This window comes from Prunus persica, chromosome G6, assembly GCF_000346465.2.
Source record: "Prunus persica cultivar Lovell chromosome G6, Prunus_persica_NCBIv2, whole genome shotgun sequence".
In the NCBI taxonomy this organism is placed as follows: Eukaryota; Viridiplantae; Streptophyta; class Magnoliopsida; order Rosales; family Rosaceae; genus Prunus; species Prunus persica.
In genome coordinates this window covers 5,244,621-5,257,900 of record NC_034014.1, presented here as the reverse complement: position 1 = coordinate 5,257,900, position 13,280 = coordinate 5,244,621, and the positions used below count along the sequence as shown (strand labels likewise).

At 38.7% G+C, this 13,280-nt stretch overlaps 2 protein-coding genes across 5 annotated transcripts; both read left to right on the top strand.

Moving 5' to 3' along the window:
- Positions 3,578 to 5,743, top strand: LOC18772712 (triosephosphate isomerase, cytosolic). 4 transcript variants are annotated; one of them, XR_002272202.1, is made up of 6 exons: positions 3,578 to 3,677; positions 3,785 to 3,860; positions 4,059 to 4,348; positions 4,466 to 4,583; positions 4,823 to 4,917; positions 5,348 to 5,743. XR_002272202.1 is itself a non-coding variant. In XM_020566761.1 (4 exons), exons 1-4 carry the CDS (start codon positions 3,639 to 3,641, stop codon positions 4,315 to 4,317), a joined length of 285 nt encoding a protein of 94 aa, XP_020422350.1. In that variant the 5' UTR covers positions 3,578 to 3,638; the 3' UTR covers positions 4,318 to 4,573. The 4 variants fall into 4 exon arrangements, 1 of the variants encoding a protein (XP_020422350.1); XR_002272201.1 differs by having other exon boundaries at positions 4,139 to 4,583; XR_002272200.1 differs by having other exon boundaries at positions 4,059 to 4,583.
- LOC109950003 lies at positions 7,404 to 9,225 on the top strand. The gene is made up of 2 exons (XM_020567383.1): positions 7,404 to 8,596; positions 8,907 to 9,225. The coding sequence occupies exons 1-2, from the start codon at positions 7,588 to 7,590 to the stop codon at positions 8,942 to 8,944; spliced, it is 1,047 nt and encodes a 348-aa protein (XP_020422972.1). The 5' UTR covers positions 7,404 to 7,587; the 3' UTR covers positions 8,945 to 9,225.

Here is a 13,280-nt window from a genome sequence, read left to right as displayed (position 1 = left end):
TAATTTTCCCTTATTTTATTTTTCCAATACTGGTTTATAAAGAAGTATATATATTATGTGATTTGTTGTACTTGATACATTGTATGTAGCCTTACTGTAACTACATTAGTACACATTAGCAGTTTATATGCAAACGAATATAACAGTCCATACATAGAAGGCACAAAAAGATGGAAATATTTTTTAGGTAATTATCTATCACATAACACCATATATTTTCATGTCAATAGTGTAAACCGTCTATCACAAGTAAGCAAAAGACTCATCCATTTTTTCCTTTTTCTTTTTTCCATTACTTGTTATACTTGTTACATTGTATGTATAACGTGCCATGCATGGAAGAGAATTTTGATTTTTAAGGTAATTATTTATCACATTTTTTTTCCTGCCAATTGTGTAAATTGTCCATAGTCTTTGAACCAACCTAACATGATGTGGCTAATGAAAACGTATAGACCTACATTTTTCTTGTATAAAAGGTATAGCACTACCTTCTCTAACACACACATTAGAAACTTTTCTATCACTGTCCTTCACTTTTCTAAGTTTTTTTCTTGAGCAAATTTAAGTCAATATATAGCTCTTGTAAGAAAATGAAGGATGATGATGATGATCTTATTGACTATGATGTTTGTACTTGCTGAACTCCAGTGTGCAGTGGCGTATCATCTCCCAACCGAGCTCAATAACTCAACAAGCTATACCGCAGCCAATAGAAGCTCAAATTGTAGTTGGTCGCTTTGACCTAAATTCATTGCCTGAGGAACGAGATGACCAACTAATGGTGGTGGCTTTTTCTCAAGATCAACCACCATCCACAACGGATCAAGATCAACCACCACCTGCGACTGATGAACGTCAACCACCAACCGTGGTTGATCAACATCAGCCACCAGTTGTGGCAGATCAAGATCAACCAAGACCGAAACGCCATCGAGGAAGATTTAGGAACTCCGGTTCAAGACCAATCGAGGTTCAATGTTTTTATGGGTCTGTTATTTTGAATATAAATTTTTTAACCTTTAAGACGTTGACCCCCGGAAAGAAAATTTCTGGATCCGTCCCTGCTAGTACTCTTCAGGGACGGATCCACAGAGGAGCAAGGGTGGTCAAGTGACCCCTGCAACCCCTGGAATCCTCCATTAGAGAGTGGAAATATGACCCCTGCAACCTGTTTGATGAAAGTCCCCAAAGGGGCTGCTGGTCTGTCTTGCTGCTGCTGCTGTCCTCCTCCAGCGCGCGTCAATTTTTTTTCTCTCCTTCGACGTCGTTCGACTTATTATTATTATTATTTTTTTTAAAACTTGGCCAAAACGACGTAGTTTTGGCTCAAGTTATAAATAAAATAAAATAATTTAAAAAAAAAACACTGAAACAGAGCCCATCCCTAAATGTGTTTTCACTCGTTTTTTCCATTTTTCAAACCCCACCCTTTTTTTAATTTTATAGTTTAGCTGTTTTTGCTGGCTTTCTCTGGCGCCTTTTGGTTCTGGCTGCCTCCTAGCTTTGCATGTGTTTCTTTTCTTTATGCTTCATTTGGTTGTTGCTTGCTTCTCCTTTTGTTGGTTGCGCTGGCTTATTTTGGCTATGTTTATGAAGATCTTTTTGCCAAAAATTAAAATTTTTAAATTTTTTTTTTTTTTAAAAAAAAAAAACCCTAATCCTAGCAGACAATATCCTCATTGGTTAGTTTGAATAAATTAGGATGTTTTTAATTAGATTGTATATGCTTTAGTTATATTATATCTTGATAAATTGGATTAGTTTTTGTGTTTGATAATTAATGAATATTCTTATGCATTTTTTGTTTTATTAGTTGTTGGGAATTTGTTTTGGTTAGTTTGAATAAATTAGAGTTTTTTGAATAGATTGTATCTGTTAGTTTGTATTCTTTAACTGGGGTTATTTCAAATACAATTATAGAACGATACTTTAAGAGAAAATTCTCATTAATTACTTCTAGTTCGGATAATGTGGGTAGTTTGAGTTCGAGAGATGTGGTGGGTAGTTCGAAAGAAAGTGAGTTGCAAGATGAAAACTCGTCGTGGACAATTGTAATATGATTTTTTCAATTAATTATGAATTATAATATTATCATTTTATTTTTATGGGTCTGTTATTTTGAATATAAATTTTTTAACCTTTAAGACGTTGACCCCCGGAAAGAAAATTTCTGGATCCGTCCCTGGTACTCTTCTGATATTTTATAATCAATATATGTAATTGCTTTCATAAATGGACCAAAACTAACATTGGTCATGCCTTAACTTCTCTTGCAGCTGTATATAAGCCCGGAAGGACACCAGTTTCGGTCTAAGAAGCAAGTTCTCGATTGGATTAGAAGAAGTCATGTTGAAAATGATAACTTGTAATCAGAGGGTGTATAGCTTAGAAACAGACTATTTTCAGATTAATGCAGTGTTCATCTCTTGATCTGAGTTAACTCCTTATGTTGGGATGTAATTGTTTTCTTTTGTTGGTGCTCCCTTTCTAGCTTTTACTCACTGATCTTGTACCCTTGTATATTTTGTTGTTGAAATTGTACCCTTGTATCTTAGATTTTCTCTTTCACTTACATAACAAGGCTTTTCAATTTCTTTCCAGCAAACTTAAATCTCAAGGTCAACTTCTGTGATTCCCACAGAAAAAATAAATATTTTTAATATGAATTCAAAGTGTGTGGCTATTAATACGGCTGAAGAAAGCTTCTCACCTGTCTTAATATACTTTGTGCTTGTGAGCAAAGTATCACAATTATTTTTCTATTTGCCAGAATTTTTACACCGAGTCACTGAGTACAGATGGTCATGCAAGTGAGTGATACGGATGGTGAGTGGTGTGCTTAGATCTAGACTTCTTCAAAGCGATTGTGGCTGAAGAAAGAACATATCACGGCCATAGGTTCTCCTACCTCAGGAACGAGAAATCATAACAAAAACAAATTCGAACAATAAATTAGGAGGCTCTCACAGAGTTATGGTGGTCAAAATGGTGCTCCAAGAATCTTGCTAGAGAAACAAGAACTTGGGTGATATACTAAATGAGCCGATAAAATTGGATATGCACATGATCTTCGAAGAAGAAAGATTGGTGATAACAATACTTGAAAGGCCTAAGAAAAGTACATGAAAAATTTCAAGGAATGCTTTGGCAGCATGTTGGGTAGGTTTAATTTGTAAATGAAGTTTTCTCTATTTATAGGGAACGGTTGCCGCCCTAGTCCTTTGAAGAAAGAACCTCACTTCAAGAGGACAAACTCATGTGACTTGAAGACTGGGTCCAATGTGAATGAGGGGTGTGGTGGTTGTCTGGGGAAGTGGAATGGACACAGAGAGACATGCCTAGGGAAGTGAAGAGGCCTAGGGAAGTGGAATAGAGTAATAGACACATAGGCATGCCTAACGATAAGAATAACAAAAAAGGCTCCTCCTGCAGCCTTCTTTTCTTCATCAAAATTATTTTTATAATAAAAAACTAATGGATTGTCACAATCGTACAACAAATATATAATGTAATAGCCTTGTCAGTCGATTGACCAAAAAGAAAAATTAATTTGTCAGTCCAAAAAACAAAAAAAAAAAAAAAAAACCAAGAGCCCTGATTTTCAATTTTAGCTATTAATCACGGTTAAAGAGAAGATGGACAGAAAACTCTTCGTCGGTGGCAACTGGAAATGCGTATGTCTCTGTTATTTTATGATTCCTACTGTTAGATTTGATTCTGTGATTAAGCTGTGATTTTTGGTTTTTTTTTTTCCTTTTTTTCCTTTTTTCTTTTGTTGCAGAATGGAAGAACTGCAGAGGTGAAGAAGATTGTCACCACTCTGAATGAAGCTGAACTCCCTTCAGAAGATATTGTGGGTAAGTTTTAGACTTTAATTTGTTCTTGTAATTAATTTGTTCTTGTAATCATTTACATTTCTTCACATAAAGTAATTGTACTTTCTTAACAAGGGATAGCTTTTCTAGTTGTATATACTATATATTGTTGTTTTTTAAGCTCATGGTGTTGTGCAAGTATTTCAATGTTTGATTTAGTTGTGCTTTCCTTTATTGCAGAGGTTGTTGAGAGCCCTCCATTTGTGTTTCTTGCTTTTGTGAAAAGTTTATTGTGGTCTGATTTCCATGTTGTGTCACAGAACTGTTGGGTTCGCAAAGGTAGTGCTTTTACGGAGAGGTTAGGTATGTTTGTATTAAACTGCTAGGCATGAAGTTTAGCGAACGAGTAATTGTTCACAAAATGACCAGTTTCTTGTTTGCTCGGTGCGGAGATGCTGGTGAATTTGGGCATTCCGTGGGTCATTGTTGGTCATTCTGAAAGAAGACTTGTTCTAAATGAGTCCAATGAGGTAACAAGTGATCAAATTTTATCTTTAGTTCTTCACTTTCTGTGGTTGAATACATCTTCACACAATCAAGTATCGTTCTTGCGGTTCTCCTTGTCCACGCATTTTGTTGGTGACAAGGTTGCTTAAGCACTTTCTCAAGGCTTAAAAGTTATTGCTTGTGTTGGGGAGACTCTTGAGCAACGAGAAACAGGATCGACAGTGGCTGTTGTTGCTGCACAAACAAAAGCAATCGCAGGTACTTGTTTGACACTGACAAAGCAAGATTCTCATATGTTCTTTGTTTTAGTAGTAGTTTTTTTATTTTTTGGCGATGTGCCCAGGCATTCCTTTTGTGATGATTTGGTTCTAGGATCTCTAGTTTATACTTCTGTCTGGGTTTAAAGTTTGCAGGATTTACGTTGTCTGAATTTTCCTTTTACGCTTTTTCCTGATTGGTATGTGTACTAGCTGACTAACCCTTTCCTTTTCTTTCAGAATGAGTATCAAGCTGGGAGAACATTGTTTTGGCTTATGAACCAATTTGGGCAATTGGAACTCGGAAGGTTGCAAGCCCTGCTCAGACTCAGGAAGTAAGTGTGGGATGGGTGAAGCATTGTTATGTTTTATATGGTTTCTTGTTTCAATGAAAGTTATCCTTATTTGTTCTTGCGAGTAAGCTGTGGCCTGGGTCTTGTGCAGTTATTTTTTTCTGAATAGTTACGATACTTATAGGAAAGTGAATTCGAACTTGGGACTTTCTATTTAGAAGACGTGTCTCTTGTGCTTAAATTTGAAATTTATAGTAAAGGTATATGCACAGAGCAATCTTACAATTGAGAAAGTTACCGTTATAATATTGTCTCCTTTTCTAAGCTCAGTTAAATAATTATTTCATGAGCCTTGCATTCTTCTATAAAGTGATAAATGGTATTTTTTTCTTTCTTCCTTGTCTCAGTTACCTGTCTGGTTTCCCTTCAACTTCGGTGACTGATTCTTTTATGCTCATTTTTCTTTGATTAGCCGGAGTTCATCGACATTATCAAGTCAGCTAGAGTAGTGAAGAAGAATGTCCGCTTGGAAACAAAGTTGGATTTAATATGCAACATTTATATACTTCTTTGAGCTATGAGAAGTGATTGGAATAGTCATCGCCAGAACGCGGATGACGTTCAACGATTGATGTAGTAGAAACTGCACTTGCATATTAATAGTTGACGGTCATAGGTTCGTGGGCAACTATACTTAGCATATTTCTTCATTTAGAAGTAGCTTGTTGAGCCATAATGTAATAATATACTGTTCCCAGTATGCCACCCAAAAGAAAATTAAAAAAAATATAGGCTACCATACAAAATATTAATATTAAAGGGTCTGATGCTCGACAATCAAACCCTACTCTCATCATTTTCAAGATCATCTTTGACCAACATAATATTCCTTCTGCGGGTGAGTTTTTTTTTTTTTTTTTGGGTTAGATAAAACTTTCCATGACTCTTCTTTAATGCCTTCTGTAACATCCCAATCCCACATCGACCAATGAAAAGAGGATGATGTGCCTTTTATTTCAAAGTAATTAAAATAGAGTTGCTCAAAATTAGAAGGAAATCGTGTAATAAAGGAAAATTCTAATTAAATGTCAATTATGGTGCTAGGAAAGAAGTAAGGCATATTATTGAGATTTTCTAATTGATTGAGGAAGTTTGAAGTAATTATTAGTCAGTCAAGATTTGTATTTAATTTAATGTTTTATTTTATATTTTGAAGAATAAGTTATTTATTAGGATATTATTTTCCTAATATGATTTTAGCTATGATTTTTATTGTTTTCTTGTTAGCTAAGTTTATGAATATTTTAGAACCTAGGGTTTCGTACTGTTTTGGGATTTCTTTATTTTTTATTTAAGGCAACTCATGGTGTTGCATTTAGTGGTTTACCATCTTATTTTCAATCAATATTTTTGACGTTTACTTAATTTCTCTGGTGGATTCCAATATTGTTACTTGTAGGGTTGTCGTTCAATCTCCCTATCCCTTATATATAGCTGCGTGAGTCGAGACTGAGCCTTTTTGTTAAATCTTTAATAGTTTTTAATAAATAAACACAATATAATATAAGTTACAAAAGTAGAGAATGCACACATGATTAGGCAGACCAATGTGCTATATATATGTAGGTCCAATCACACTGCCCCAATTATCAAACAAAGCAGAGAACAAATCACTAAGCAGAGAAGGCTACAATTACTCATTTTAAGCCCAAAAAAATTGTCGACAATTGCACTTGGATTGGAAATAATGAGAGTAGTTCAATTAGGAAGTGGTGTAGGCCAACGTTTGAGAGAAAGCGGGAAGGCATTTGCCTTTGCCCAAGGATGGAACTCACTATCTGTTCTCTGTCTCGTGAACCAAGTTCTTGTACGAAAGTTGCATGCTACAATATCTTCATCCAAACGTAAATACAAAATATCCTCGCCGTTTTGGGTCAAAAGCCCGCACACTAGCTAACCACCACCATCCTGCCGCTGCCGGCCATTTAGCAATGTCTGGATTTTCCGCAACCATTTCGTCCAGGACAAGCTTTTTTATCAAACACCATTTCATCAATCTGCCTGCAATTCCATCCGCCTTCTGATCATCTTCTTCGACTTCTTTCAACTCCAAAACACACATGTAGGGATCCTCCATATCGTAATGGCACATCCGCAGACGCCCCTGGCACACACCTAGGCACTAAACATATTCAATGTTGTATTCGGGCTTATGGAATTGAACGAAACGACATGATTCGTTGTTGACGACAATGTCACCAGTAGTATTAGCACCGCTTGAAATACTGCTGTTTATGTTGTTGAACGGATCCACCCCAATAAGTGTTGACTTGTTCTTTATTGGATTCCTTATTGGATCCACTTTGCCTCTCCACTTTAGTTACTTTAGTTTGTCTCCCTCCACTTTAGTTTGTCTCCCTCCAATTGTGGCGCCAATTGTGGCGTAAATCAAGGAGTCAATCTCCTTATATATATTGTTGTACAATTGTAATTAAGATTTAACCTTTTTTAGAAATCAAAGAAAAGCATTCTTTCTTTTTGGTATCAGAGCTAGCATTCTCTTATCGTTTTTTTTTTCTCTTCTGCCGTGTTCTTGATCAATTGCAGCGAGCAATTGTGAAGTTGTTGCTGCCCCTGTTTTGTTAGTCTGTCCGTATTGTTCCAGAATCCCATCAACGCTGCAGGTTTTAGGCTATACCGACAGCAAGAGAGATGGCTGAAGAAAAGGGAGCTGGTTCTCAGATTGTTCCAGCGGCCGCTCCAATTATGGTGCAGTCAGAGAATTCAAGCTTTAATATTGGTATGGTTTTGGATGAAAAGAACTATGATTTATGGGCTCCTCTCATTCAAATCCATATTGCTGGAAGGAAGAAGATGGGATATCTTCGTGGGTCTATCAAGGCACCTAACGAAGATGATCCTAAATATGATGATTGGTTCTCTGAAGATCAAAAAATTAAGAGTTGGCTTTTGTCTTCAATAAAGCCTGAGATTATGAAACGGTACATTAGGCTGTCTACATCGAAGGAGATTTGGGACTCCCTTAAGGCAGCATACTTCGATGAGAATGACGAGGCTAGAATTTATTCGTTGAATCAGAAGGCATCACGTCTTCGTCAGAATGGCCGACCTTTGGCTACCTATTTTGGGGAGCTAACTGAGATTTTCCAAGAATTGGATCACTTTAATAAAGTATCCATGGAGTGTGAAAATGACATCAAGGTGTTTCAAAAATCCACTGAGAGACAACGAGTCTATGTGTTTCTTGGTGGTCTCGATGATGGGTTTGATCAGGTGCGTGGAGAAGTGCTACGGAAGGATCCCCCACTTGGCCTTCAGGCTTCTTATGCATATGTTCGTCGTGAAGCCGATCGGAAGGAAGCAATGAAGACGGAGGTTGACAAGAGTGAACCCGCTGCCATGGCAGCAAAGGCCCGTGGATCACCTTATGGGCCTAACCGAGAAGGGTCACAAAATCGGCCAGGACAAACTCGGACTAGCCAGCCAAGCCGAGATCGTCCTCAAGGTAAGTGCCCACACTGTGGCATGCCAGGACACTCCAAGAGTCGCTGTTTTGAGCTGATTGGATATCCCGAGAATTGGGATAGGACCCGTGATCCTCGGTGCAACAAGTCTCGATCCTCTGTTGCAGAAACCAAGAATGATTCGGACCAAATCGCAGACAAGGCATCTCCCATGATTGCTGCGGCAGGTAGTGATGGTAAGGCACTAAGTACCTCTACTTCTGTTATGAATAATACATGGATAATTGATTCCGGATGCAACTCCACTCCGTCGCCTTCCAGAGCGTATTAATCGAGGTATTCCCAAACCCACTTACGAGGCAGATCCTAAGTGTAAACACAAGTATTCCTTGAGTGAGCCAAATTCCGATTCAAGAGTGAGATACCCACTAAACAATTATGTGTCTACCTGTCACCTGTCAGAATCAAATAAGTCATTTGTATATCAATTATCTACTTGCCTTACAATGTTTGGTTATTTTTTGGCCCTATTTTTGTGTTTTTAAGGACATCCGGGCGCGGAAGACGATTGGTTATGGTATTAGAAGAGGAAAACTTTATTACTTGGAATTGACCACCAGTAGTTCTAGCTTGCTGACTCAAGCTCTTTCTGTTGATGATTCTCATGGGGATACTAATAAAGTGTCGGACATCTGGATGTGGCACAGGCGCCTTGGGCATGCTTCCTTTCGCTATCTACATAAGTTATTTCCTAGTTTGTTTGTCAAGACTGATGTTTCTCAATTCAAGTGTGATGTTTGTGAAATGGCTAAGAGCCATCGAACCTCATTTCCTCCCAGTTCCAATAAAAGTATCATTCCTTTTATGATAGTGCATTCTGATGTATGGGGACCGTCAAAAATACCTACTCTCGGTGGTGCTCACTGGTTTGTTACTTTTATTGACGATTGCACCAGAATGACTTGGGTTATTTTGTTAAAATCGAAAAGCGAAGTTAGTTCGGCCTTTCAAAGGTTCCATAAAATGGTTGCTGTGCAATACAATCAGAATATCCAGGTTCTTAGAAGTGACAATGGTGGTGAATATGTTAATATGGAACTTCGTTCCTTCCTAGAACTGCATGGTATTGTTCATCAGACCACGTGCCCATATACTCCTCAACAGAATGGGGTTGCTGAACGCAAAAATAGACACCTGTTAGAAATGGTTCGTGCTTCGCTCATTGAGGCACATCTGCCTCTACATTATTGGGGAGAGGCGCTAACGTCCGCAGCTTATCTTATTAATCGTCTTCCTTCTCGTACTATCAACTTCCATACACCATTTTAGGCGCTCACATCTCAGACTAGCAGTCCATCGACTCCCAATCTTCCCCCACGGACCTTGGGGTGTGTTGCTTTTGTTCACCTCCATCCCCATCAACGGCATAATAAACTTGAGCCTCGAGCCATTCGTTGTGTTTTTTTGGGTTATGCTACTACCCAGAAAGGATATCGTTGTTATCATCCTTCGAGTAAAAAGATGTTTATTACTCAGGATGTGATTTTCCATGAGAATGAAATGTTTTTTGGATCCCCCACGTCCTCACTTCAGGGGGAGTACAGAAGTAGTGAAGTTCTGACCCGAGATAATACTGAAGTTTTGACCCTTGATTACTCTCATGTGGCTAGAAATGAGCTACATGAAAAGCAACCATTGCAGTCATCACGTCTGGAGTACACAGCACCTAGAGAAGGGCAGCAGTCCACGTGTCATGGTGATCAGCTCACGACATCTGGCGACGGGCAGCAACCCGTGTGCTCTGGTCATCAGTCTACTGAGCAGGTCCCTGAGGAGCAGCAAACATTGCAGGAGGAGGAAGAACATCCTTTTCCTTCTGATGTTATATCCGATCCAAGTATAAACTCATCTTATCTTAATTCTCATAACCAATCGTCTTCTACACCGGATGCAACTCCACTCCGTCGCCTTCTAGAGCGTATTAATCGAGGTATTCCCAAACCCACTTACGAGGCAGATCCTAAGTGTAAACACAAGTATTCCTTGAGTGAGCCAAATTCCGATTCAAGAGTGAGATACCCACTAAACAATTATGTGTCTACCTGTCACCTGTCAGAATCAAATAAGTCATTTGTATATCAATTATCTACTGTATCTATTCCTAACAGTGTGCAGGAGGCCTTAGCAGATTCCCGCTGGAAAGATGCAATGAACGAAGAATTAAGATCGTTGAAGAAGAATGCTACCTGGGAAATAACAGACTTGCCAGCCGGAAAGAAGTCCGTGGGATGCAAATGGGTTTATACGGTCAAATACAAAGCAGATGGAACGGTAGATCGCTTTAAGGCAAGATTGGTGGCAAAGGGGTATACACAGAAATATGGCATCGACTACACTGATACCTTCGCACCAGTGGCAAAGATTAATACAGTTCGTGTTCTACTTTCCTTAGCAGCAAATCTAGATTGGTCTTTGCAACAGTTCGATGTGAAAAATGCATTCCTCCATGGAGATCTAACTGAGGAGATTTACATGGACCTTCCACCAGGGCAGAGTGATCCGGACATACGGAAACAAAAGGTATGTAGGCTCAAGAAATCATTGTATGGATTGAAGCAGTCTCCAAGAGCCTGGTTTGGTAGATTTACCAAATCCATGAGAGCATTCGGGTATATGCAAAGTAATTGGGATCACACGTTATTCCTGAAACGCAGGAATGAAAAGGTTACAGCTCTCATCGTATATGTGGATGATATGGTGGTTACTGGTAATGATCCTGTTGAGCAAGCAGCCTTGAAAAATTATTTGTCCACAGAATTTGAAATGAAAGATCTTGGTTCTTTGAAATATTTTCTTGGGATTGAGGTGTCGAGGTGCAAGTCTGGGATATTTCTATCACAAAGGAAGTATGTTCTTGACTTGTTGAAAGAAACTGGCATGACAGCGTGCAAGCCAGTGTCTACTCCGTTGGCCGAAGGGATGAAGTTGGGTATTGATCAGAACCAAGGATTGATTGATAAAGGGAGGTATCAAAGGTTAGTGGGAAGATTGATGTACTTGGCTCACACTAGGCCGGATCTTGCTCATGCCTTAAGTGTAATTAGTCAATATATGCACAATTCGGGAGAACAACACATGAGTGCAGTTATGAGAATATTGAGTTACTTGAAAGGAAGCCCTGGTAAAGGAATTTTATTTCGAAGAAATGGGCATTTCAGAATTGAGTGCTATACGGATGCTGACTGGGCCGGATCAACGGATGATAGGCGCTCGACATCCGGGTATTTTACCTTTGTTGGGGGAAATCTAGTAACATGGAGAAGTAAGAAGCAGAATGTTGTATCAAGGACAAGCGCAGAAGCCGAATTTAGAGGCATGGCACTCGGTATTTGTGAACTCTTGTGGCTTAAGTTTCTATTACAAGATGTGGGGGTCAAATGTGGTCAGCCGATGAAGTTATTTTGTGATAATAAAGTTGCTCGTGATATTGCTCATAATCCAGTGCAACATGATAGGACCAAGCATGTAGAGGTTGACAGGTTCTTTATTAAGAAGAAGCTAAATAGCAAAGTAATTGAGGTTCCTCCCATAGGAACGGACGATCAAGTAGCAGATATTCTCACTAAGGCGGTTTCGAGTAACAAGTTCTCCAGGTTTCTAGACAAGTTGGGCATGTGCAACATCCATGCACCAACTTGAGGGGGAGTGTTGACTTGTTCTTTATTGGATTCCTTATTGGATCCACTTTGCCTCTCCACTTTAGTTACTTTAGTTTGTCTCCCTCCACTTTAGTTTGTCTCCCTCCAATTGTGGCGCCAATTGTGGCGTAAATCAAGGAGTCAATCTCCTTATATATATTGTTGTACAATTATAATTAAGATTTAACCTTTTTAAGAAATCAAAGAAAATCATTCTTTCTTTTATAAGAAGGCCTTCAGAAAACATCCAGTGTACAACATTCCATTGTAAGCAACGCCTGGAGTACAAGCATAAGGAAGAAAACTATATTCTCCGGAGCTCAATATAACTGACTATCTCCATTCACCAGTCTCAGAAGAGTAGATTTCCACTGTGAACTCCAAGTAATTCTCTTGAACTGCAGTAATTCGCACGACCCTGTACCTATACTCAGCATTAAGCTTGATGTTATTAGAACTTGTTCGATTACCGACGAGTTCCTCATGGTTGTAGTAGGGATGGTCGCACATGAATCCCGTTCCCGTTCCCGTTATTGCTGATCCACTATGAACTTGAGGAGTGGGAGGAAGAGCAACCGTTGCCTGGTGTATGGATTGCAGATGTAGTAATATTCTTCCCAAGCGGTTGAGCACAAGATTAAGTCATTATATGTCCCTAAAATGCGTGGTTTTGTAAGTGTGATCTGATCAAAACAAGGAAGGAAACTGAGAGATAAATTGCGTGATATGCACTTGGCCGGAAGTGCAGCCATGACAAAATAATCCCAAATCAAATACCGTCCTTGTTTCAGATTACTGAAATAGAATAATATCGCATCCATATCAGCGTCTCTTTCAACCAATACATCATCAGTTGCGCATTTTTGCAGAGATACAAAGCGGAAGTATCTGAGATTAGAGCAAACCAACGTCTGGACACACACTTGCACTGAAAAACGATTTTACTGCAAGGAAGTCGACAAAGGATTTCAACCAACAGATGCTGAGGAAGATCATCAATATTCATCTTTAGTTTACTATTGCTTCCTCTGGTTGTAGATTCGTGATCGCAGTGGAAACGTGTTGGAGACAAAAAAAAAAATTCAAGACTTAGAGCTCGTTTGGGATTGGGAGGATTCAAAGGAGAGTAAGTCAAGACTTAAATAGTAGAATCCGATAGGAAATTAGAAGGGGAAACAAAAAATTTGAATAGGAAACTACTTATTAGGTCACAATGAATATA